Source organism: Myxocyprinus asiaticus, chromosome 33, assembly GCF_019703515.2.
Source record: "Myxocyprinus asiaticus isolate MX2 ecotype Aquarium Trade chromosome 33, UBuf_Myxa_2, whole genome shotgun sequence".
NCBI lineage: Eukaryota > Metazoa > Chordata > Actinopteri > Cypriniformes > Catostomidae > Myxocyprinus > Myxocyprinus asiaticus.
The window spans coordinates 23,676,346-23,703,809 of NC_059376.1; the positions used below are offsets into that span (position 1 = coordinate 23,676,346).

Here is a 27,464-nt window from a genome sequence, read left to right on the forward strand (position 1 = left end):
TAAAGCATCTTTCTCGCTTTAAGAGCTTTTCATTCCAGTATTGTGAATCACCACATTCTGGTTTGTTCGGACAACCTGTGTTGGATGCATTTGTGGTCAGCACTTTATTTCTGAAAACTTGACCCAGCATAACACTCTGTGTCAGGTGCTGTCCATGGTGCTAGAGCATCCAGACCGTGGCGAGTTACCGCGATGCACATGAAAATGAAATGATTTCAGTGTTAATGTTTTTTAGTTTGAACTGAAACAGACTTTGAAGAATGGTCTGTACACGCTCGTTCATGAGGTGCGCATGCACAAACTCTCAAAAAGAGATTTATTGGCTGGGGAAAGTGTGCTTTTCGCCAGTTGACATTAGACCAGATTTTCCATATGGCAAAGCAGCAAGTCTCTGTGTTCGCTCAGTAGTGCCTCTGATTGGCAAGTAATAACCAATCATTGAGGTAATTCGAAACACACACACACCGTTCATTTTCAATGGGGCGAGGTATTCAATGGGTGCTGGGAGCCAGAGACAGACTGAATGAAGGATTTTAAATTGATAACCAGTTCCCTCGAACGCAAATTTAAAAAGTTGTCTGTAATGGGGTGCAATTGGTACATGAAGTACGCGTCCTTCAGATATATTGATGCAAATCAGTCCTGAGGACAGATGTGTGATAAGATCAGTTTCTGAGTTAACAATTTGAATGGCCGCGTCACTAGCGCGCGATTCAAGCGTCTCAACTAGAATGGGCCGAAGCCCGCTGTGCTTCTCCAGAACGAGGAATTAATGACTGTAAATCTGCTGTGTGTGTCGCAGTCTGTGCACTCAACACTGGCATATCGTGTGGTCAGACCACAGATTGTGCTTTATCATTGTAAACACCAGCTCTTACACGGCTGTGAGGACATGCCACGCATTCGTGCAGCGGGACAGCAGAATTATTCATTCATATGAAACAACCTCTATCGCGTTCTTTGCGAGAAGATTGTGTATTTCAGCTCGTAACACAGCTGCGTCTTTGGACGGAACTGTGGAAGACAGAACACCCTTGAAATGGGGCGGCCAACATGCAAATTGGATTGTATAACCTTGTTTGATAGTTTTTTAGCACCCAGTCAGAATGGCAGTAAGAGCTTGCCACGCGTCCGCGTAACGGGACAGAGGGCAATTTGGTATGTTCATAGCATGATATAATGCGCCGCTCACCATTGGGAAGTGGTTGCGCATAATGTGAGGCTTTGAAGTGTGAAAGCCCTTTATTTAAAAAGTGTGAGCATCTCATGCATGTGCAAAGAGCGCTGTAATCTTTTGTCAATCTTTGTAATTCATAACAAGATATAATGCGCTGCTCACCATTGGGAAGCAGTTGTGCAAAATATGTGGGCTTTGAAGTGGGAAAGCCCTTTATTGAAAAGTGTGAGCGTCTTGTGTGAGCGCTGTACTCTTTTTACAATCTTTGTATGTTCATACATGATATAATGTGTCGCTCACCATTGGGAAGCAGTTGTGCATAATGTGCAAAATTTATTGCATGTGATTAATGTGAGACATAGAAAACAACATATTGAACAACATTTTGAACAACAATATTCCTTTCCTGATAAAAAAGCAGTGGGGAAGAGGGGAACAGTATTGTGTATCAGGAGCGTTTTGCTTTGTGGGGGAGCGAGGGGTGGTTTCCATCGGTGCAGGGCTTGAGCTGAGGTGGCTGCCTTCGTTTGGGCCACAGCTTGCGTGGCTTTACCAGCAGCTCGGTGGCGACATTTGCCGGTGCTGAGGCAGCTGGTGTGGGGTTTTCAGCCGGGCGCTGGACTGAGACAGAGCGGGAGCAAGCCGGTTGTGATGAAGTACTGCTCCGTTTTGGCATAAAATGTCTCATAGCCTGTGATTGTTGCTGAGTCATGATGTAGCATTCATCAATTCTATTCACAGAGCCTCCAAAAAGGCCAGCTGGAGACACCAGACCATCAAATAGAGCGGCTTTACACATTTCCATGAGGGTCAGCCAGATGTGACTATCCCAAAATACCAGGTTGCTCATTGACTTGCCAATGGCCTGTGCAGTGACTTTCGTGGCTCACAGCGCTAAGTCAGTAGCGGTGTGGAGCTCTTTGAATGTCTCTGGATCATAGCCTTGCTTTTCCATTTGTTTGAGGAGCTTAGCTTGAAAAACTTGGAGCACTGTCATCACGTGGAGTGCTGAACCAGTTTGGCCCACCGCTAGGGTATGCTCTTCCAGCCAGTGCGGACGTTAGTCCACACCCTGCTACTCACTGGGCAGAGATGTGCTGCTACTGCCTCTTTCAGGGGGGGTTGTTGGGCATAACTGTTTTCTTCCTTGTGATCCACATTGGAGAGGATGTAATCGCTGCGTGGGCAAGCTGAATAGGGTGTGCACCAGGATTTTGACAGTTTGTTATGAACTTAAGGGAAGAACGAGGCAGATCTACGAGACACGGTCGCTTGAAGGCGTCCGGACTGCAAGAACCATTCATCAAGGTGAGAGCGTGTAGGTTTCTCTGGAAGAGACCACTCGATATCGAGCTCTTTGACTGCCCTTGAAAGGTGAAAGAACACAAAACATCTCCTTGTCAATAGCGCATACATGCTCCTCGCCCTCGCTGGCCACTCGCCTGATGCAGCGAGAGACATGACATCGTCATCATCCCCAGCATCAGAACCACTGAACGAGATGAGGCTGTGCGCTCCTGCAGAGGGCCGGAGCTCATCATGCACATAATGTATTGGCATAGACGCGCTGCATGAAGATTGAGGGGCTCGCGGGGCGTGTCCTGGCACAAGGTTCTCCTCAAATTCATCCTGCTCGACCTCGCAGCCCCACCGTGCCTCCTCGTGTGATCCCTAGGGTATCACAGAAGAGGCGAGTGGGAGGGCACGGGAGGCTGAATCGTCCCTCAGAACGAGGGCGATTCGCGAGCGCAGCATCTTGAGACTCATGCCGTCGTAGTAAGAGTAGTCTGTCTCCTTGAGAGCTGACTGTGTGTGGGCAAGGCCCAGACAGAGAATGCAGCTCACATGCTGATCTGATTGTGGGATGTGCCTCTCGCACAAGGAACACTTATGGAACGACATCTTTAAAAATACACAAACATATAAGCCGCTCTTTTAGATTATATATATATACAGTTGTGCTCAAAATTTGCATACCCTGGCAGAAATTGTGAAATTTTGACATTGATTTTGAAAATATGACTGATCATGCAAAAAACCTGTCTTTTATTTAAGAATAGTGATCATATGAAGCCATTTATTATTACATAGTTGTTTGGCTCATTTTTAAATCATAATGATAACAGAAATCACCCAAATGGCCCTGATCAAAAGTTTACATACCCTTGAATGTTTGGTCTTGTTACAGACACACAAGGTGACACACATAGGTTTAAATGGCAATTTAAGTTTAATTTCCCACACCTGTGGCTTTTTAAATTGCAACTAATGTCTGTGTATAGATAGTCAATGAGTTTGTTAGCTCTCACGTGGATGCACTGAGCAGGCTAGATACTGAGCCATAGGGAGCAGAAAAGAATTGTCAAAAAACCTGCGTAACAAGGTAATGGAACTTTATAAAGATGGAAAAGGATATAAAAAGATATCCAAAGCCTTGAATATGCCAGTCAGTACTGTTCAGTAACTTATTAAGAAGTGGAAAATTCAGGGATCTCTTGATACCAAGCCAAGGTCAGGTAGACCAAGAAATATTTCAGCCACAACTGCCAGAAGAACTGTTCAGGATACAAAGAAAACCCACAGATAACCTCAGGAGAAATACAGGCTGCTCTGGAAAAAGACGGTGTGGTTGTTTCAAGGAGCACAATATGATGATACTTGAACAAAAATGAGCTGAATGGTCGAGTTGCCAGAAAGAAGCCAATGCCACAAAAAAGCCCAGTTACAATATGCCCGACAACACCTTGACACGCCTCACAGCTTCTGGCACACTGTAATTTGGAGTTTATGGCCACAACCTTAAGCGCTATGTTTGGAGAGGGGTCAACAAGTATTGTGCTCCTTGAAACAACCACACCGTCTTTTTCTACACTTCTGTTATCACACATTACCTCGTAATCACACCCCTCCTGTTATCTTAACCAATAAGCGCGCTTCTCCACTCTCCTTGTTCGCCACCATTATTTCACAGACTCTCTGATTTCTTTTTAATGGTGGAATTCTGGCAGTTAGTCTATTTTTAAAAATAACTTTTTAAATTCATTTATTATGAAAGTATACAATAACTTTAACTATTGTCTGTGCCATTCAGTGCTTTTAAGAGTACTCTCTCCCTAGTACTTTTCTGTCATGGCTGAGTGCCCAGTTTTCTCTCAGCAAGGTCACGAAGACCTTACAGTTTCATCCTTATTTTCCTGGATTAAAATAATGCTCAAACTATTCTATATAAGCACTTTTTCTATGTTTGATATATAAAAATGTACTATAATATATAAAAATATACTATAGGAGCAATTTCCAAATGCCTGAAAGTACCACGTTCATCTGTACAAACAATAGTACGCAAGTATTAACACCATGGGACCACGCAGCCATCATACCGCTCAGGAAGGAGAAGAGATGCATTCTATCTCCTAGAGATGAACATAGTTTGGTGTGAAAAGTGCAAATAAATCCCAGAACAACAGCAAAGGACCTCGTGAAGATACTTGAGGAAACAGGTAGACAAGTGTCTATATCCACAGTAAAACGAGTCCTATATCAACATAACCTGAAAGGCTGCTCAGCAATGAAGAAGCCACTGCTCCAAAACCACCATAAAAAAGCATCATGGGGACAAAGATCTTACTTTTTGATAAATGTCCTCTGGTCTAATGAAACAAAAATTGAACTGTTTGGCCATAATGACCATCGTTATATTTGGAGGAAAAGGGTGAAGCTTGCAAGCCGAAGAACACCATCCCAACCATGAAGCATGGGAGTGGCAGCATCATGTTGTGGGGGTGCTTTGCTGCAGTAGGGCCTGGTGCACTTCACAAAATAGATGGCATCATGAGGAAGGAAAATTATTTGGATATATTGAAGCAACATCTCAAGACATCAGCCAGGAAGTTAAAGCTCGGTCGCAAATAGGTTTTCCAAATGGACAATGACCCCAAGTATACCTCCAAAGGCAAAATGGCTTAAGGACAACAATGTCAAGGTATTGGAGTGGCCATCACAAAGCCCTGACCTCAATCTGATAGAACATTTGTGGGCAGAACTGAAAAAGTGTGTGCAAGCAAGGAGGACTAATAACCTGACTCAGTTACACCTGTTCTGTCTGGAGGAATCGGCCAAAATTCCAGCAACTTTGTGAGAAGCTTGTGGAAGGCTACCTAAAATGTCTGACCCAAGTTAAACAATTTAAAGGCAATGCTACCAAATACTAACAAAGTGTATGTAAACTTCTGACCCACTGGGAATGTGATGAAAGAAATAAAAGCCAAAATAAATCATTCTCTATACAATTGTTCTGACATTTCACATTCTTAAAATAAAGTAGTGATCCTAACTGACCTAAAACAGGGAACGTTTTTTACGAGTTTAAATGTATTTGGCAAAGGTGTATGTAAACTTCTGACTTCAACTGTAGATAGATAGATTGACAGATAGACAGACAGACAGACAGACATATAGATAGATAGATAGATAGACAGATAGATAGATAGATAGATAGATAGATAGATAGATAGATAGATAGATAGATAGATGGCTGGCTAGATAGATGGACAGTGTTGGGCAAGCTACTCAAAAAATTTAGCAAGCTAAGCTACTAACTACTCGACAAAAAAAAATTTGTTAAGCTAAGTTAAAAGCTACACTTAAGAGAAAGTAGCAAGTTACACTTCAAGCTACATGCCAAAAGTAGCTTCACTGTTAAAAATTTTCCCGTAAAAAAACAGTAAAGAACTGGCAGCAGGGTTGCCAGCAAGTTACTGTAAAATTAACAGTATATTGCTGTAGCTGAAATTTACAGTTTGCTACTGTTTTTGCAAATACAGCACAAAGCTGTTATTTTACTACCTTTACAGTAAAATACTGACAAAAGGATTAGCAGTTAATTACTGTTTATTTGCACTTTTTCACAAGAGGTATATTTGCAGGATTTTACTGTAAACTACAGTAGAAATACACTACATGCTACTGTATAAGCTATTGAGTAATAATGAACTGCTAGCAAAAAGGACTACAATGTGTTTACTTTTTTGTGTTTGTGTGAGTGTGTGTGTGTGAGTGTCTGAGAAAGTGTTTATGTGAGTTTGTGTGTGTGTGTGTGTGAGTGTCTGAGAAAGTGTTTGTGTGAGTTTGTGTGTGTGTGTGCATGTGTTTGTGTGTTTGTGAGAGTTTGCGTGTATTGAGTGTGTGTGTGTGTTTGTGAGAGAGAGAGAGAGTGTTTGTGTGAGTTTGTGTGTGTTGAATGTGTGTGTGTGTGTGTGTGTGAGACTGTTTGTGTGTGAGAGAGAGTGTTTGTGTGAGTTTGTGTGTGTTGAGTGTTTGTGTGTGTGTGTGTGTGTGTGTGTGAGAGTGTTTGTGTGAGTTTGTGTGTATTGAGTGTGTGTGTGTGTGAGTGTTTGTGTGTGTGTGTGTGTGAGAGAGAGAGTGTTTGTGTGAGTTTGTGTGTACAGAGTATGTGTGTGTGAGAGAGTGTTTGTGTGTGTGTGTGTGTGAGTGTGTGTGTGTGTGTGTGTGTGTGTGTGAGTGAGTGCTTGTGTGAGTTTGTGTGTGTTGAGTGTGTTTGAGAGAGTGTTTGTGTGAGTTTGTGTGTGTTGAGTGTGTGTGTGTGTGTGTGTGTGAGATAGTGTTCGTATGTGAGTGTTTGTGTGAGTTTGAGTGAGTGTGTGTGTGTGAATGACTGGGTTCACTGACTTATATAAAGTCCCACTCAAAGTCCATTAGTTTCTTTAGTAGACTGGAGACACGAGGGTTGACTGATGTCATCTTTTTCTGGGCAACTTTCCCCGTATGCTTTGACAGGACTTTGCCTCGTCCAGCCTTGGTGCCTCTCTCAGGATTTATCCCAATGAAACGCCTGAAAAACAAATGTGTGTATTCATAATTAGTGTCAGGAGAGCTTTCTTAAAGGAATAGATCACCCAATTATAAAAATTCAATCATTATTTACTCACCTTAATGCCATGCCAGATGTGTATGATTTTCTATCATCATCAGAGCACAAACGAAGATGCCTGTCATTTCAGCTACAGAGACAACAATGGAACATTATTTAAATAAAATTTGCAACGTTATTTGAAGGCTGCACTTCACAGAATAAAAAGAAGTTACGTTTTTATGAATCTCACCCTGTAATATGGAAGATCCTTTTCAGAAATCCAGCTGCGCTCGGTGTCACAGTTACAGTTGGTTTCCCACTGAAACAAGTGTTTAAAAAGTTAGATACAATTCCAGTATCCTTCTTTTGCGATTTGCAGCCCAGATCTGAACGTTAAAGTTGTTAATGTTATCTGACCACACTGACCGCTTGAGTGAGGTGTTTCTGCACTGTTTTGTGTGTCAGCTCAGACTCCAATCTCAAATCTGACATGCAAATTAACAAATTAACCCAAATCCAGTGCATTATTCAATCTGACAACAAATCACCTAAAGAAAACAATTTTAGTAAAAGAAACAAAGATCTTGGGCTTAAAGACAGAAATATAACGTTACAAACAGCTTATTTAGTTGATATTGGGATCTGATGGCAGGTAGGCTACCAAAATCATTATCACAGCACAATATGAGTTGAACATAAATGTAATGTTTTATGGCTATGCTAAAAACAAAGTAAAAGGGTACTCACCTATTAATTCAGAAGATGAAGATGGGTGAAAAAAATCACCCCTTAAACACGTGTGGGCTCACTGTAGTCTTGTGTTCCCAAAATGCAATGCAAAAAATACTGTAAAGTACTGTTTTCTTTCCTTTGAGCAATCAATACTGTAAAATATCGTAATATAACGTCTAAGTCATTTAACCAACCAAAATTAACAGTAATGTACTGCATTTAAAAATAACAGGATTATACTGTTGATATTTTGAAGTAAATTAACAGCAATTTTTAAGAGTGTACGTTTAAGCTACTTTTTTTTTTTTCAACCAGATGCACAGAGCATACTGCCACAGACAAAGCATCTAAAAGACTTCACATGATGCTTATCTAAGCCATGGTACAGTATAGTACAGTATAATGCAATACATTATACAAGTATACAGTATAGTGCGATATGAAATGTATGTGCATGTAAAAAAAACATGTAAATTCATATTTATACATGCTACCTATACAAACCCATGTGTTTAAAATGAAAAATCACTATTTTTACATTTTATTTTTCATATTTATACTACTACCTCAACAAACCCATACCCATTTGAACATAAGTTTCTTTCCTGTATAAAAAGTGGTACACAAACTGTTCATCTTATCCTGTAATTTTGTGTCTAGCTATTGTATGTCTGCACTAGAAGCTTATGATCAGAGGCCAAATTTCTTGTGTGTGTGAGCACATCTGGGCAATAACAATGTGATATCTGATGGTATCAAATGGTAATACCATGGTACTTTGAGATACAATTACCATATTTATGTACAATTCTGTATTTTCATGGTGCTTCAAAGTACTTCAAAGAATACCATGGTACTACCATTGTAATGTGATATATGATTAACATATTCATATACCATTGCCTTAACATGGTGCCCCCAGGTAATGCTACATGTCCAAAAAACACTTTTTTATGTGTTTTCGTGTAGGCTACTGAATGTTTTGATACTCTTTTGGTGGTAAAATATCTTTACCTGCAGAAGTAGCGCACAAGCTGTTTACGTGTTGAACATAACAAAGACCTTCTTCATCACTGGAAAACGACAGGACACATTTGCAGGTTTGGTATGCTTTGATTGTAGATCAACTGCAACTAGTGTTATCTTTATTTTCCATATTTTAAAATATTCCGTGAGCATGTTGCCAAGTGAGAGCGTGCACCAAATGATTCAGCAGCACGCACGTGAGCCATTCAGATTGAATAGTGTACTGATTCAGACTGATTTGCTATAATGTTTGACCAATTAATTGTAAAGAACCAACTCAGATGAGCGATTCATTTGAGTCCTACATCTTTAGTTCTAATTTAAAACTGGCGATAGTAAACACCAGGTGCACGCATGGTGTAGCGGTGTAGCTTTTGTCAAAGCTATGCCAATACCTAATCAAAAATATAGCTTCGCTACTGAAAAGCTACTTGATTTAAAAACTAGCAAAGCTACCAGCTCGCTACTCAGAAATGTAGTTAAGCCAATAGTTTCGCTATTTGTAGCTGCAGATGGACAGATAGACAAATAGAATTATATGTGTCAGTCAGACAACATTTACTGACGTCCAACATGCACTGTCCACAAGAAACTCAAACACTTTCAGTGGGAAATAATAAACTCAGTATAACAGACTAACAAGCTCTCACTTCCTCACAGTGTTTCACATCCTAAATGGCTCCATATGTCCCAACACACACCGTCAGCAACTAAAGGATCCCAGGGGGACTCCGTTGACCCTTGCTGAACCTCTCTGGTACAATAAAGGGGAGGAAACATTTACATCTGTCAGACAGTGTGTGAATGACAGAGAGCAGTTTATTAAAACGTCATCAATGATCGTGTTACCATAATGCTTAAACAGTTGAACATAGAAGACAGCTGATGCAGCTCCAGAGGACGATCCAGATGCACCGAAAACTCATCATGTTCTGACTCCAGTGTTTCACAATGATGAATTTTGTAACATATTACCTCAGAACACTGGAATGGGAACTTTTGTTTTACATCATTACTTCACCTCTGACAGGAAGTGAGAATGATATAAATATAAATTATAAAAATCACCCTGACAGGACTTATTTTGCAATATTGACCAACTGACTGTACATTGTCCCTAACTTATCATCATCCTTTCATTTTTCAGTTGGTTGGAGGACATCAGTGTGTCACTTTTCAATTCACAAAGCCTGTTTCAGTGGAGTCTCTGCTGATGGCTTAGGAGACTTAAGGGCATGTTGATGTTGTTGAAGTTTGGAGTAGAGCAGATGGAACTCGCAGCAGTGATTTTAAAGAGCCCTCAACACTCTGCAGCTCTCACGTGACCAAAAAGAAGGAAACCAGGTGGCTACGTGCTCTTGGACCAGCTGGGAGAGTGAAAGACCATCTGACACTCAGCCAGAAAATCATACACTCTCCTCACCAAACACTTTGCATGTCAATACCATGGTAGCACAAAGGGACAGAGACAGACAAAAAAAAGAGAGATCCAAGAAATTGAGCTAATTATCCAGGCACTCTGCTATTTCTACCCCATTTTTCACAGAAGAACAATTGGGCCCTTAAATGGATAAACCAACAGAGGACAGTGGTTCATGAGTGTCTTCAGACTGTAAAGTGACACATACAAGGGTGTTTGAACAGCTAATGGGGAGTGAAACAGATGACAGTTGTATTGTAGAGGTTCCCTTGATACACACAAGGGCATCTGAAAATAAAATTTGGAAACAGCAGCCTGTTGTTCAAAGGGTTTTAAGAATATAAATGAAAAACAAGTGAAAATCTGGGGACACAGTCTTAGTTAAAATGTCCAGAGGTAGACCGATAATGGATTTTTAGGATGATTTAGCTACGTATGTTAAATAATATTTTTATAGCTAATATTGATGTTACCACATGAGGCACATTTTTTATTAACATTTTCTCAGTGTAGCAAGGCTCTTTCTGCATTAATTGATCAAAATAGCTATTATCTGCAACAACTGATCAGCAAAGACAGCAAAATGCTTGAGCTCTAAAAAAATATATAAAAAGATTATCTAACACAAATATGAATCAAACTAATGACCAATTTATAGTACTCTACATTTAATTACTTTGTATTGTCAATATTTGAAAGGCCACACAGACAGACCTGTATGATCCTCAGATGTCTCATTGTGAAGATTTCAGGAAATGCTTTGTTTCCCCTGAGATGCTGACTACAGTGAGAAGAGGGCATCTGCATGATCTCCTGACCTCTGACCTACAGGCTTTGCGTGGGGTGGGTGGATGGGGGTAATTTAGGATTTTACACCCTGTTAGGATCAGTCAAGCATTCCTGAGTGCCCAAGAATCAGGGTCAGCAGCTGACACCACTCTCCTTTACTCTCTGTGTCTCCCTTCTTTGTCTTTCTCTTGAATCCCATGGGAGAAAGGGCTGAGTGAAATAATACTGCTCATTTTTTGTCTCTCCTTAGTCATCTGTAAATTTATTTCTGATAGTCTGTTCACCTGTAGGGACTCAATATAGTAACCAGGGCCGTAGCTAGTGTGGTGAAAGATGGTAACGATTCTAGGGGCCCAAAGATCCAAGGGGCCCCACAACAAATTCTAAACTGTATTTTGTAATAGGAAAGGGGCCCAGATCAATATACAGTCAGAGGGCCCAGATGACCTTGCTATGGCCCTGATAGTAACAGTAAAGTAACAGCTCACAATATAGTAACGGCTATGACATGAAACACTTGTTCACCATATCACTTTACAGCACCCATTATGGATGGGATGTTAGGGATTATATTTGATACAGGAATGATGGCACTTGTTAAATTTGCTTCATAAAATAAAGTTTTAATGAAAAACTGTGTCCTTAACAGGGTCAGAAATAAAGGGGGGCTTGGGGCAAAATTGACACCAAAAATGCTCCCGAAATAGAAAATTCTGGGGCAAAACATTTTTCCTTGTAATGTAAAATCTGATGTATTCTTATTGTAGATGTAGTTATATGTATTATGGCATAAAATATGAATTAAAGGAATGTTCCGGGTTCAATACAAGTTAAATTCTAGCGACAGCATTTGTGGCATAATATTGATTACCACAAAAATTAATTTTGACTTGCCCCTCCTTTTCTTCGAAAAAAGCAAAAATCTGGGGGCCTGGGTAGCTCAGCGAGTATTGATGCGGACTACCACCCCTGGAGTCACGAGTTCGAATCCAGAGTGTGCTGAGTGACTCCAGCCAGGTCTCCTAAGCAACCAAATTGGCCTGGTTGCTAGGGAGGGTAGAAATCACATGGGGTAACCTCCTCGTGATCATGATTAGTGGTTCTCGCTCTCAATGGAGCGCGTGGTAAGTTGTGCGTGGATCGCGGAGAGTAGCAGGAGCCTCCAAATGCAGAGTCTCTGCAGTGTCATGCACAACAAGCCACGTGATAAGATGTGTGGATTGACTGTCTCAGAACACAGTCACCCAGATTGAGGTGAGTAACCGCGCCACCACAAGGACCTCCTAAATAGTGGGAATTGGGCATTCCAAATTGTGGAGAAAAAGGGGATAATATAAAATAAATAAATAAATAAATAAATAATCTGGTTTACAGTGAGGCACTTACAATGGAAGTGAATGGGGGCCAATTTCTGAACGTTAAAATACTGACTTTTCCAAAAGTATAGCTGCAAGACATAACGGATATGCATGTAAACATGATTTAATGTGATAAAATCACTTAATAACCATTTCTGTGTAAAGTTATAGCCAATTTTACAACTTCGTTGCCATGACGAAGTAATGTCAACAAACCCTAAAATGACTGTAAAAATGTAAACAACTTAAAAGCTCAGTTAATACATGAGTTTTAACAGAAGAGTGAATGTAAGTGCTTTTAAAAAATTACAAACTTCACATTTCTGCCTTTAAACCCTCCAAAATTAGCCACAGTAATTTCCATTGTAAGTGCCTCACTGTAACCTCGATTTTTGCTTTTTTTAAAGAAAAAGAGGGATGACTCGGAATACATTTTTGTGGTAATCATCAACATTATGCCATAAATGCTGTTGATTGAGCTTAACTTGTATTGAACCCAAAACATTCCTTTAATGTCGATTTCATTATAAAGTAAGAGGTGAGCATTGTAAGTCTTAAGAATTTGAATTAATGAATTGATTAAATTTGTATTTGACAGTAGTAGTATTTGATATAAATGAATGAGACACTACTTATGTTTTAAATGGTTACAAAAATATATATATTCTTAAAGGTAAAAAATGCCTCTGTAAATCAAATCCAGGGGGCAAATATTGCCCCTTAATGTAAAAGTTAATTTCTCACATAATACATAATATTCTTATTATGTAGAAAGTGTTTTATAAAAGCATTAAGACACTTGCAGCCAGGGCCGTAGCAAGATATTCTGGGCCCCCTGACTGTATATTGCTCTGGGCCCCTTTCCTATTAAAACATACTGTTTAGAATTTGTTGTGGGGCCCTTCTGGTCCTGTGGGCCCCAATAATTATTACCACTTTTCACCCCACTAGCTACAGCTCTGCTTGCAGTTGTGCTACTTTGGGCATTTACTGAGATCCTAATCACAGTTTGTGCCCTTGAGCAGAACACTAAATCCCAGGTTGCTACAAGAGAGTTTACAAGGCAGTCTCTGCAACCGCTGAACTGTAAATTGCTTTGGATGAAAAGCTATCAAATCTTCCACTAAATGGCAAGTAGGCTAATAAATGACAAATAAAACTTAATTTGCTGATGTCACTCATTATTAACAATGTAATGACCATTAGGCTTTATTTCTTTGCATATAATATTTTTGGCTCTGTCAGCAATACACTCTTACACTGGCTGACATAAAATTAGCAGCTTACTTTAAAACCTCAGGCTATGTGTCATTTTGCAGTCCCGTCAGCAAAACATATACAGCAAATGAGCGTCATCTAGTGGTGATAAAATTTCACGACAGTGTCAGTTTTTTTTTTTATTATTATTATTATTATTATTATTTATTTATTTATTTATTTATTTTTAGAACATTTCGGGTTCAATACAAGATCGAATCAACAGCATCTGCGACATAATTTCCAATTACCACATAAATTAATTTCTTGCCCCCCAGTAAAAACAAGCAAAGCATTTGTGCATACAATAGCTACTCCAATTACAATGGCACTCTATTGGGCAATGCATATAGTAGTATATATAGTAGTATATAGTATATAGTAGTATAGTTATACGTGTTTAAAAAAGACTAGTGTGATAAAAATTGCTTTCTAACCTTGTGTGTACACAGTTATATCCAATATTTCAACTCTTTCATGACCACCATAAAAGCCCTGTAACTTTCATGTGTACAGTACTGCCAGAGACTATTTAGCCCCGAGACAGACCACTTGTATTAAAATAAAAAGGAGAAATTGGAACACCCAATATGGCGGGTGTAGAAAAATAAAATGTCAGGCCTTCCAGGTAAAGAGCCGATCACCTTTTTTAAAGAGACATCACCTGTCAGATAACTTGAGAACGTGCATGCGCATTAGCTGGACCAGCCTGAAAAATAGTTTTTTAGCATTAATGAAGCACAATTTATGATACCATTGTTGTCAGATTTTATTGCTGATTTGATGAAAATATGGTCCAGAATGATCCAAAAATATTTGTGCCAGTGAAATGTTTCTAGCTATTTAGATGTCAAAACACCATAAATAATAATCCACAATAATACAAAAATATAAAAATGGTGAATTCATGGTAGCATAAAATGACAGGGAAGAGCATCGAAACACAATACAGGCACGTTTCATACATCAGTGCCGCATATATTGTCATTATTCTCAGGATGGCCTGGCACACTTTGATGCACTTTTGAAAAATAGTTTCATCTTGTCTACAGTGAGTTATTAGCTCTTTGCGCTCAGCAAAAGTGTGAGTAGATTATTCCCCTATGAGTCCTTCACACCACACATGAATGCTGTAGAAACTCTCATGATAATGGGCATACTGTATTGCAGATATCCCCTGACTGGAAGAGGTGATAGATGTTGATCAGAGGAAACATAATGACGGAGCCCAACAAGGAGCCTGCTTGCGCTGCTGCTCCACACCACACGAGTGCACTGTGACTCCGGTCCCTCAGAATCACACCCACCATCACCTTTACATAGGACAGCAGTCCAGTGAAGAACACCCACGACAAAACCTGCAACAGAAAATAAGGTAATAAATACAAAATGATTTGAGGATTGCTCTCTCTGACAAATTAGGTCCTCATTCATTGTTGAAGTAAAATATTTGCAAGTATATGATATAAGTTTAGACGTGTCATGTTTAGGGTTGCAAACTTTCTACCAGCCAAATACGTGACATTCCAACTCGAAATAGAGGACTTTTTTCCCCTGCGTAACAGTTAAAGAGGTTCACCTAACACTTGTTCAGCGAGGACATAAAACGCATTCAGTGTGAACGGCCCCTAACACACATACAGTGTTAACCGCTTTCATACGACTAGGAAGAACAACATTTCTATCAGTTTTCACTTTTAATTAAACACTACTTTTTGACAAAAGAACGAAGCTGCAATCAATGTAGAAAGAAAATATATTTTTTTTTTTGTCAAGCATTTTCTTCACTTAAATAAAGCTTAAGTCTTTTCTGTTTAATAAAGCTCAACAAACCAGCCTTACATTTAAAATTAGGGTCATCAGTTTGTAAATATATGACTAATGTGTTAAAAAATAGTAGGTCCATATACCACTTAAAATTATTTGGCTTTCCAGGGTAACTATCTTAGTTCAAGCAGAGCTGAAGTATGGAATTCTGGGCCCCCGACTGTATACTGGTCTGGGCCCCTTTCATATATAAAAATACAGTTGGACATGTGGGTCCCTAGAATCATTACCACCTTTCACTCCATTAGCTATGGCTCTGGTTCAAGTCTTAGTACTGTCTTAAGCAACCATGTATTATTATAGAGTCTCTTTTCCAGAACGAGCACTGACTTATGTAATGTAATGTCATGAATAGGTGCGTTTACTGGTGTTTTATCATCAAAGTGGTGAGAAACAATTAGCATGCACTCAAATGCTATATGTTTCACAAAATGCTTCTGCTTCTGACAGAAAACACAACAGAAAACATGCTCCGATTGTCTTTAAACTTTCCCCTGGCCGCTTCTGTCAAGTGTGCGGTCTGAACAGCTGATATCTCACACAACTCAAGCGAAAGGTTTGTATTTCAGGTCCAATGCTCTCGGTTTGTTAAACATTCTTAGCAGTTTGGGTGTAAGGAGCTGAAATACAGGACAAACAGCATCTCGTATGGATTTAATACGCAATTTTGTATACATGATGATTCCATATTATACATTATTATACGGTATTATACGGTTGGCATATACAGGTGTTGAGAAAGCACTGGTATCTCTCATCTTTGAAACTAGGGAGTTATTCTGCACAAGGGTTTGGATTTTAGGTTTACCCCAATATTAAATTAAACACTTATTTCTAATGTTCATGAAGTTTCATTCTTATTCAGAATGTACATTTTATTTACAGGTTATGATACCATTAAATTTAGCTTTTAACATTTCATTCTGGATGGCAACAACAACAGGCAAATGTTTAAAAAATCTTTATCTAGAAAATGGCTGAACACAATACTATGTACAGTAACTTACTATAATAGCATCCCCTACAGGTGTATCTTGGAGTAACGGGCAAGGACTCATGGCAGCCATGGCCATATTGTAGCCTCCAAAACCAGAGCCCAGCAGACACATGAAACCCAGAAATACTAATGAGCTGGAAGAAAATCACATAAACTCCCTGTTAGTCAATCTGCTATTATGAAGCACATGCCAGAACCTTCCAAACATCATCATGTGAGAAAATAAATATTCTGTGTTAAGTACAACTTTAGCTCTATTGACTGCATCTGTGGACTACTGTTGATTGCAACAAAAAATAGTGCTGACTTGTCAATGATGACATGAAGCAATAACCAATGAGGTTTGATGTTATTGACGTGTCGCCATATTTGATTTACAATTTTTTGGTTGATTTTTAGTGTTTGAGTTTATTATTTGAGAGTGAATAACGATTTAAATGTTGGTACATTCATCATACAAATGCAGCTTATATAAACAATGCTTACAAAACCAGTGAAAGATGATAAATAAATGAAAGATGGTTAAACTGGAATCAAGGAAAAGAGGAGAGGTTACCGTTTAGGGAAAAACATGGCAATGATGCATGCTACTGGATTGGCCACTGACGACAAAGCAGCTGACAGGTGATAGGCCATATTTCCATAGGGCATACAGGAGAATGTCTGCACAGATGGCAGCAGTCCATTTGTTGCACCATTCACCCACACCACCATGAAATAGATGAACGTGAGCTGGTAGCCAGTGTGCAGTGGTGCAAGGATTGGCACTTTGGTCTGCTTCTTTTCATCTTTCTCTGGACCTGTTGGGTCTTCCAAGCCCCTGCAGACTGTTGCCACAGCATCTAAGCCTGGAACAAGATTCTCAGTGGAGAGTTCAAAGGTGCGAGGCACACGATTTAGTATGAAGAAGGCACCCAGACTTATTGCAGTCATTACAGCCAGGAAGAAGAAAAAGATCTCTGTGGAGAAATTGGGAGGGAGATACTGTGTCTCCACTACATAGGTTGTGTCTCCAGGATCTGTAAGGTTATCTGATGTATGTGACACGTTGACACATTTTGACATCCCGACCCCTTGCGCCAGTGCCACTAGGCCTGGAACCAGGCCACTCAGCCCTTCTCCGATGAAGTATGTGGTGATGTATTTGGCTGGAAGTTGCATCATAAATGGCAGGAAGGTCACAGAGGAGGTGCAATCGACTGATGCGAGAAAAAATGTCAGGATAAAGAATGCTGTGCTACGTCGTTGACCGAGGAGCACTGTGGTGTTCTTCCAAAACAAAGCCAGTAGAACACAGGCTACAACACCGATTAACAGGACTGTGTAGATAACCAGATTTTCACGTAGACGCCCTGGACAGAATTTGTGTGCCAGGGTGACCAGCAGAGGGCCGAGGTTGGCAAGCTGAATGATGACTGTGAGGTAAGAGGGTAAGTCCCAGCCCTCCAGCAGAATATTGACAATCATTGGAAGCTCCACCCACAAGCCATTAATGGACACCCAGGAGCCCAGACCAAAAGCACATGCCAAGGCATGAGTGTACAGAGGCATACTGAAGACTTTGTTAGACAGCAAATGTGTCGGTTTGAGAGATGTCCAGATATTTTCTTTGTCACTTTAGTATCAGTTTTGGTGTGACGTCACTCCAGTTTGACTTGGGTTTGATGTCTTCTTCCCTTGGTGGAGACAACAGCCAGTCACCTTTGAAAGAAACAGAGAGTAGTATTGTAGTAGTAGTAACTAAGTATTGGCAATTGAAATTTGAATGACAGGCAAGTGTGAAATCCTTTTAGATTAAAACTCTAATGATGCCTACACTAGAGTTTACAATATGTCAGCTACTTCATTGCAAAAGGGTTGGTGCGTCAGAAGGACAGAGAGGGAAAGCGCAAGGGTTTGCAATAGTGACGCTCCATCATGCAGCCTAAAATTGTGAACATTTCAACTTTTGCTGTAATGCATTCTGACGTAGGGATGCATTGACTAATGAGAATCTCAGAAAGGCGGGACTAGCTGCGCTGTGAAATCAAAAATAAAATATGGAGGACAAACTCATACATATGTTGTATTCATCCCTGTCTGTTATAATGTTGCTCTGCCAGGCTACAAAGATAGTTACTGTAGAGATACAGTAGCCATCGCTACCTCAACCACTGGCTGCATGTTTTCAAACTGAACCGGCTCTTCCATTTGGTACTTGCCTTCCAAACGGACCTTTCGCAATCCCATACGTCAGAAGCTTTCCCTAGTGTATGCACCCAAAATTGTCATCTTCTGAGATGTTGATGGAATATTCCAGGTTCAATACAAGTTAAGCTTAATCGACAGCAGTTGTTGATTACCATGTTGATGTGGACTTGTCCGTCCTTTTCTTTAAAAAAAAAAAAAAGAGGCTACAATGAGACACTTGTAAGACACTTGTACAATGAGTCACTATGGAAGTGAATGGGGCTAATTTTTAGAGGGTTTAAAGGCAGAAACGTGAAGCTTGTAAAAGCACTTTTATTTTAATTTTTTTAGTAATCAATATTATGCCACAAATGCTGTCGATTGAACTTAACTTGTATTGAACCAGGAATATTTATTTAATTACCAGAGGATTTTAAATCTATACTGAAATTAACTTTGGGCAGATTCTGCTGTAAAAAGTGATTCACGTGTCAAGTAAATTTGATTAAATGTATAAATATTACGGATATTTTATATTTGAAATTATGGCTTTGCATTATATAAAAAATATTGGGGACAATTAACTTATAAATTTAAGAGAAAAGACAACTACTTTATTTTGGGAAACTTTTTGCAATTTTGTGGTTAATTTATGGACACCAATTCAACTAATAATATTAAGAAAGGATACTACCTAATTATTTTGGGAAAATTTTTGCAATTTTGTGGTTTAATTTACAGACACCAATTCAACTAATTAAATAGGGAGAAAACAGCCTTATTATTTTGTAAAATGTAGTGCAATTATTTGTTTTGATTTACGGACACCGATTCATTTGAAAGTGAACAACTGCTGATTTGATGACATTTTGGCAGACTGGTTGACACGTGTACACGCTAAAAAGGTAAGCCTTAATAATTTGTCATTTCTTTTTGTTTCTTAATTGTCTCATTAAAGGTTGACCAGGTGTGTTCATTCCAGATCTGGAGCACCACTAACATTGCACATTTTGGATGGCTCCCTTGTTTTATATTCCCAGTTTATGTCAAAGCCAGTCCTGATGAGCTAGTTGAATCAGGTGTGTAAAATAAGAGAGACATCTAAATATGCTGTGTTTTTTGGAGAAAATGTGAACGATGGTCTGATGAAAAAAGGGCGATGATTGTTTTATAATGCTGCCCCCTTTTGTCACCCATTTGCATGGAGATGGCATATAAACGGGGGATGGTTATGCCATGGTCATTGTAACCTGAAAAAAAACAAAAAACAACGAAAATGCAAGATGTGCTTCAGAAACGGTTTGAAAACCAACATGATCAGACTAAACAAATGGTCACTGTTTGCTTTATCTCAGTTTTTGTACATTTTTTCAAGTGACACTAGGGTGACCAGATATCCCGAGAAAACCGGGACAGTCCCAATTTTACGGGCAGCGTTCCGATGGAGTTACTGAACTTAATTTGCTGTGCTTTTTTTTTTTTTTTATCATTTTAGCAACTTGCAACAACTAATGAGAGAAAAATTAATTCCTGCAGTCTCATAATCAGTGGTGCTAATTTTTCCGCCCCATTGCTCCCTCCCACTTCTGCTACTGTCAGCCCAGTATTTTTCCCAGTTTTTTATGGACTGTGCATTCCTGCGCCGAAAAAGATTACAGAGTTTAATCCTCTATAAAATGCCCTGATAACATTTTTTTTAAAAAAGTAAATGTAGTCTGTAAACCTTAAAGCAGTGGTTTTCAAACATCTTCTTGGGGACACACAACTCTGCACATTTTTTAAATCATCAGCTCGTTAGTAAAAGCTCCATGACCTGATCTGGGTGTGTCAGGGGGACTATACAGAGCTGTGGGTCCCCAGGAGCAGGATTGGAAACCCCTGGTCGAAAGTGGTTGTTAAAGACTAGAAAATGAAAAGACACGCTCCACAACCTCTGATAAAGCTTTATGGAGGAGCAAAACCGCCTAAATTAAAACTAAATACATTTCCAAATAAATGTAAACATTTGAAACTGTGTACACATACACTACCGGTCAAATGTTTTGAAAAACTTACACATTCTTTATTATAATTTGTTTTCACATTTTAGAATAATAGTAAAGTCATCAAAACTATGGAATAACATAAATGGAACTATGGGAATTATATTGTGACTAAACAAAATCCAAAATAAATCAAAACTGTGTTATATTTGAGCATCTTCAAAGCAGTCACCCTTTGCCTAGAATTTGCAGACATGTACTCTTGACATTTTCTCAACCAACTTCTAGAGGTATCACCCTGGGATGCTTTTAAAACAGTATTGAAGGAGTTCCCATCTATGTTGGGCACTTATTGGCTGCTTTTCTTTATTATTTGGTCCAAGTCATCAATTTCGAAAAAAAAATTTTTTTAAATTAAATTTTAGTTTTATAATGAAATAAATTAATATCGTGGCACAATTATATTTTTGTCTACAAAACTAATTTCAAACATTTAAGCATACGCCTTCAGATCAAAAGATTTTTAAGATCATGAGAAACATTTCAGTCAAGTGTTTCAAAACTTTTGACCAGTAGTGTAAATGTATTTTCAAATGTGACATAAATGAGTATTTATAATTTTATGTATGTATTTCCTCATTTATTTATTTTACAAGTTACATCCACACCCATCTGTGGCTATATTTCAAGTCTGTTGACTCACATTTTCTTTTGTCAACAACAAGATGTCACTGTGGCCTCCAAGCTTCACTCTGGAGCACTCAGCTCAATTGCAAAGTCTGAGGGAGAAAACACACCCCCTCATTAGCATACAGAAAGAAATTTGGAAATGTATAAATGTGGAAATATATACATGTATTAATAAATAGATTTGTAAATAATTAAATGCATAAATAATGAGGAAATACATTTGGAAATGAATGTGTAAATAAATAAATACAATAATAAAAAAAATTTTTTACATTTATTTGCAAATATTTGTATTTATTTTTAATTTAGGCAGTTTTGGTCTTCTATAGAAGCTAACTGTTGTGTATGGATTGATGCATGTTTTTCTCAGACATTTTATGCAGCCCCATATTTCAGGGATATTTTCCAGAAGTACAAATAAAATGACATTACGTGAACAGATTGTCGATCTTTTTAATTAAAGAGAATATACTGTGTATCATTTCAATGACCAGTTCTCAATGTCTTCAAATAATACCAAGTTTAATATTTTCTGCATAATTAATAGCTAAATACATTTTCTAATTACGTATGACGGCAAAGTAAATGCAGCAGACACACCTACATCACTTTGTGTGTGCGAACTGACGGTAAACACTGTAAACTGTCATGAAAACTAATCTGAACTACTAATAATTTAAGGGGGGTTATCCCGACTTTTTGTTATGGTCATTTGGTCACCCTAAGTGACGCGAGCAACATGCGCTACAACTAATGAATATGTGTGCTTGTTGAGGTATTTTCATGTTAATAATGTACGTTGGGTGTAATGGAACATTAAACATGGCTAGCTGGCCTGTTACGACACAATATTTGGATGAACATTTCCAACTAATTTGTTAACTTGTGTGACCCAAGATGAAAAGGGGTAATGTGTAACATGATTATTACTCTTATTGGCTAAGAGATCATGGTTTGTATAGAAATAGCAACAAGGTCTACTTGTTTTATTTTTTATTATTTTATTTACATTTATACCTATAAACTTCAAATTATATGGTGTAGACTAGTACTCATTATACTCTGTTTCTTGGCTTTTCTTTTTTTTTTATCCCTTTTTCTCCCAATTTGGAATGCCCAATTCCCATTACTTAGTAGGTCCTCGTTACTCACCTCAATCCGGGTGGCGGAGGACAAGTCTCAGTTTCCTCCACTTCTGAGACGTCAATCCGCGCATCTTATCACATGGCTCATTGTGCATGATTCCACAGAGACTCACAGCACTGGAGGCTCATGCTGCTCTCCGCGTTCCATGCACAACTTACCACGTGCCCCATTGAGAGCCAAGAACCACTAATCGCGGCCACGAGGAGGTTACCCCATGTGACTCTACCCTCCCTAGCAATCGGGCCAGTTTGTTTGCTTAGGAGACCTGGCTGGAGTCTCTCAGTACACTCTGGATTTGAGCTCGTGGCTCCAGGGGTGGTAGTCCGCATCAATACTTGCTGAGTTACCCAGGCCCCCCTGTTTCTTGGCTTTTAACTCAATCATGAAAAGCTAGCCATGTGCTCTAAATTTTCTTAGGTAGCATCCATTAGCATACTGGTCATACAGCATGTGAACATTTATGATGTTTTGTAAAACAAAATGCATTAGTACTTTTGTCTATTTATAAAAGAAAATACATAGTTTCATGTCTTTCCAAACCAGGATGAGTTTCTCTCTGTGAAACACAAAAGGAGGTGATAAGTATAATACACTAGTAATAGTTTTGACTAGGTGTTCATTGTTACAGCCTGGTAACTTTTAGCAAAACTTATCCGATGAACTGAATTTTGTGCACCCCCATAAGAGTTGCATTGCAAACAGCCAGTCAGAATGGATTTTATAAATGTAGTCGAAGATTCACAATGTTTACACTTTTCAGAGCAACATGTGGTTTACTAAAAGTTGTCTGCAAATATTAAAATGAGATACAAGAGTATTTTAACATAAAAAAAATACATGCATCACTTTTTAAAATGCTGACATGCTAGAAATACTTGCAACATGAGAAGTATCAAATGCTTGTGTGTTTGTGTTCTATAGTGCTTTAATGCAGATGTTCAGCAAGATCTCCTGCAGCATGTAATGAAAATCACTGTCAGCACAAGGGGTGAGCAGGAGGACTTCAGCATCATCTTGGAGGGTGTCCAAGCCATGACTGGGTTGGAAAATATTGCTAAAGCCTGTGCAGTTCTTCTGGGATTCACATATGCCCTAAACCTCAGCTATCCCAAACAACTGAGGTATACATTTGAGGCCTTTCAGAAGATATTATTAGAAATGGATGTGTGCAAGTTATCCACCAATGTGCAAGCACTTAAAAACAAACTTCTTTTTAAGAGTTTTGCAAGCAAAGCCTTTTCTTTGTTTTCCTGGACCAGGTTTTGGTCCAGAATGCACTGAATAGAGGGATATGTTCTTAAAGTTCAACAAAATACAAGCTTAGAGCAAGCATAACTGTCATTGGTTTTGCAAGAAAAGTTGTTTGTTTATTACCAAGTTTTATTCCAGAATAGATTTTTTTCCCCCACAAAAACAAATCTGTTTAGAGACATGTTCTTGGAGAATGTTATAAGTTTATCAGCAAGTGTGGGTATAGTCCAGTCCAGTTAGCCAAGCGTCATGTATGGCATTTTTGTTTTTGGAAAACATTTAAAGGTTTGAGATGTTACCTTGTCTTTAATGTCTAGCAGCTTTATATCATGAATGTGTTCTTTTTGAAAAATTATTTTAGGATATGTTTTATAGCCTAAAGGAATAGTTCCCCAAAAAATGAAAATTCTCTCATAATTTACTCACACATGTGCCTTCCCAAATGTGTATGACTTTCTTTCTTCTGCAGAACACAAATCACAGATCTCACCTCTGTAGGTCCATACAATGCAAGTAAATCATGCAAGGCTCAAAAAAACATAAAAACATCATAAAAGTAATCCATAAGACTCTAGTGGTTTAATCAATTAAAGCATTTTAAAATTACACAAAAAAATTTTTGGTATTTTCTCACCCCAAACTGATTGGATTACTTAAAACATTAACTGAACTACTAGAGTCATATGGGTTAATTTTAGGTTATCTTTGTGCTTTTAGAATCTTCAAAGTGTTGGTCACCTATCACTTGCATTGTAAGGACCTACAGAGCTAAGATTTTCTTAAAATCATTTTTGAATTCTGCAGAAAAGAGTCAGATATTTGGAATTGCATGAAGGTGAGATTTTTTGGGCAAACTGTTCCTTTTAGAGCAGGCTTGTCATAATATGTCTTTGACTACAGCACAAATTTGACAGTAAGTTGACCTTTGTAAACTTCACCTTAATTTTGTTTGTCATTAAATGATGCTTTTATTTGTGTATTTTAATTAAAGTATGTATTTCTTTTCCTTTTTTCTTTTCTCAAACAGTTTTTTTAGTGTAATGTACACTGCTTACTGTTTGATAGAATAAATACAGCACTTAACCGTAGGGGAGTGTGTGTTTGGGTTTTATATCTTGTTGGGTTATTGTATAAGTTATTGATCTAAAATATATCTAAATTCATATATAAATGTTTTGAGTGGGAATAATATTTAAAATATAAATTGATAAAGCCTTAAAAATATGCATCAATTACAAATCATTTTCAAGGTGATAAAATTGCACTTTTATCATTTTTAAGCTTATAAAAATCACTAAATTAGCTTAATATCATTAGAAGAATAAAAATCATGTTAGATTTAAAAGTTATTTATATAGCACCTTGTGCAATACAAAGTACAAGTGCACCATAGTAATATGAAGATTATAAGCAGGGTTTTCAACAACAAACATGAATTATAGGCAACGGTTCATGTGTTTGTTGTATTAAACAGGCTGTAATAAAAAAGCTGATGACACAGGTGGTCACACTTTATAGGCTTCAGCCAAAGTATAAAAGCTAAAGCAAGTGAAGAAACTGAATTTGTCTTTCTCATGCATGACTATGGAACACTTTGGTCAAAGAGGACAAGATATGCAGCAATTAAGATTTATACACACTGACAATTGTTCCAGCATGATAACAATGCCGGCACATGTTTTTCAATCAGTAATTTTCACATGTTAGCTCTATATCCAATTTCTGTTCATCTCAGAACAAAATAATTTTATGTGCTTTTAAATAGAAATTTTACATGTTACCTCACTGGTGGAGTATTAAACAAATACAGTATGTTACTCACAGTCCTGCTGAGGCAATGAGCCAGATAGAACACCCTTTTCCTCTTGGCATCAACATTAGTTTGCTGTAGAACAGGTAATTAATAGAAAAGACAATATTTCAGTGGTCCAGTATCCAGTTGTTACTGGTTAGCTTCTGACTCTTAGCTTAATTTCCACAATGATTTATAGTTTTAACCTCAGCATAGTGTGTAGGTGGGTGGTCTGTTTCCCTCCTGAAGCTCAACCTCTCTAATCAAGTGTGTTACTTTCCTGTCACATGACCAAGTTACACAAAATGTCATTTTAGCTGATCCATTATTATATTTTCAAAACACCTGCTCTATTAAACCAATGTCTTTAATATATAATAAGAGTGCCTACATCAAGACTAAGACAGCAGCCCGAAAAAAGTATTTGGAAAGTTGAGCCACATTTAAAAATGAATGAAAGTCTTTGCAAACTATATCAAAAGTGTCATTTATTTTAATGAAAGAACACTTTTCAAGCAAAACATTTAATAAAAAATAGTTTTTTAGGTTTTAAATGATAAAACAATATATTAGAACACTTTGAACACAGTTATGAATCTTTATAAAACATCAAACTTCCCTAAGGTGCTGTTTATCTTTATACTCACTCTGAATAGCAAGCCAAATCCAAGTTAATGAATCACAAAGCATCGCAACCGCTTGTGACGATCTTAAAAGCTCATTCACATGCATGGAGCCATTCTTTGGTGTGTCCTAAAAGTGCAACCCTCATTACTGATTAACAGCTAGTATATTACAGTAGTTAAGATCTGGGCTTTGAACTTTTACCTAAATAAAGAAGATTTATTTCAAGTATTAACATCTCTGTTCTCAATGAAATAAACAATTTGGGCTGTATAGATCTTAGTTCATTGTTCAAACTTATACACAAAATTTTTGATTAACCAACTTTTCACAGATTTTGTTCTGTAGGCAACTTTGATGTTCAACCACAATAATAATTCTAAGAAATGACACCAATTTTATTGTCAGGAGAAAGAATAAGATCTTGTTTAAATGACAGACACCAATAGAGAGGAGGTAAAAACAATCAGCTGCTGCTGAGGTTCAGGGATGTTAAGACACCAAGTGCCCTAAAGCACCTCTCTTAGTTACATGAAATCACATTCTACACTGAACTGTGATTGCCTTTCTAATGATTTACATCAGAATGTAGGTCATATGAAATGCAGCTCATATGCACAGTGGAAAAAGAGCATTTTGGTTTTCAGGTTATGGCAAAACGAATGTTTTTCTAGGTCATTCAGTTATTGCGATAGTTGAACCCTGAAGACTGCTCTATAATTTAAAAATGCATTGATTTATTGAATCATGTATTTATAAATATATATGAGCAAATATGAGCTAAACATAATTTAAATCATAGAGCACTGCTCCCTTCCCATGTAGTGGGTACCCAACAAAATAATTTCAAAACCAAAAAACATAAAACATTAAGTTACATTGAAATTCAGTTACAGTAGTGGCCAAAAATATTGGCACCCTTGGTAAATGAGCAAAGAAGGCTGTGAAAAAAATCTGCATTGTTTATCCTTTTGATCTTTCATTTAAAACATTCACAAAAATCTAAACTTTAACTGAAGTAAAACAACTGAAACGGGGTAAATATCTCATTATTAAATAAATATTTTTCTTCAAAACGCATTGGCCATAATTTTTTGTAACCTCCCTTTGCCAAGATAAAAGCTCTGAGATCTTCTCTTGTAATGAGGTTGGAGAACACCTGGCAAGGGATCTGAGACCATTCCTCCATACAGAATCTCTCCAGATCCTTCAAATTCAGAGGTCCATGTTGGTGGACTTTCCTCTTCAGTTCACCCCACAAATTTTCTATGGGGTTCAGGTCAGGGGGCTGGGATGGCCATGGCAGAACCTTGATTTTGTGGTCAGTGAACCATTTTGGTGTTGATTTTGATGTT

At 38.1% G+C, this 27,464-nt stretch overlaps 1 protein-coding gene across 4 annotated transcripts; it reads right to left on the reverse strand.

The window, feature by feature from the left end:
• Nucleotides 1–14,375: 14,375 nt before the first annotated feature.
• LOC127424254 (solute carrier family 52, riboflavin transporter, member 3-A-like) lies at nucleotides 14,376–25,657 on the reverse strand. Of its 4 annotated transcripts, none has more exons than XM_051669269.1 (5): nucleotides 25,516–25,657; nucleotides 21,310–21,385; nucleotides 17,012–18,156; nucleotides 16,466–16,589; nucleotides 14,376–14,989 (listed from the first exon to the last, which is right to left on the reverse strand). In XM_051669269.1, the coding sequence occupies exons 3-5, from the start codon at nucleotides 18,004–18,006 to the stop codon at nucleotides 14,774–14,776; spliced, it is 1,335 nt and encodes a 444-aa protein (XP_051525229.1). In that variant the 5' UTR covers nucleotides 18,007–18,156; nucleotides 21,310–21,385; nucleotides 25,516–25,657; the 3' UTR covers nucleotides 14,376–14,773. The 4 variants fall into 4 exon arrangements, with proteins under 4 accessions (XP_051525229.1, XP_051525230.1, XP_051525226.1 ...); XM_051669270.1 differs by lacking the exon at nucleotides 25,516–25,657 and adding an exon at nucleotides 22,449–22,759; XM_051669266.1 differs by lacking the exon at nucleotides 21,310–21,385.
• Nucleotides 25,658–27,464: the final 1,807 nt, after the last annotated feature.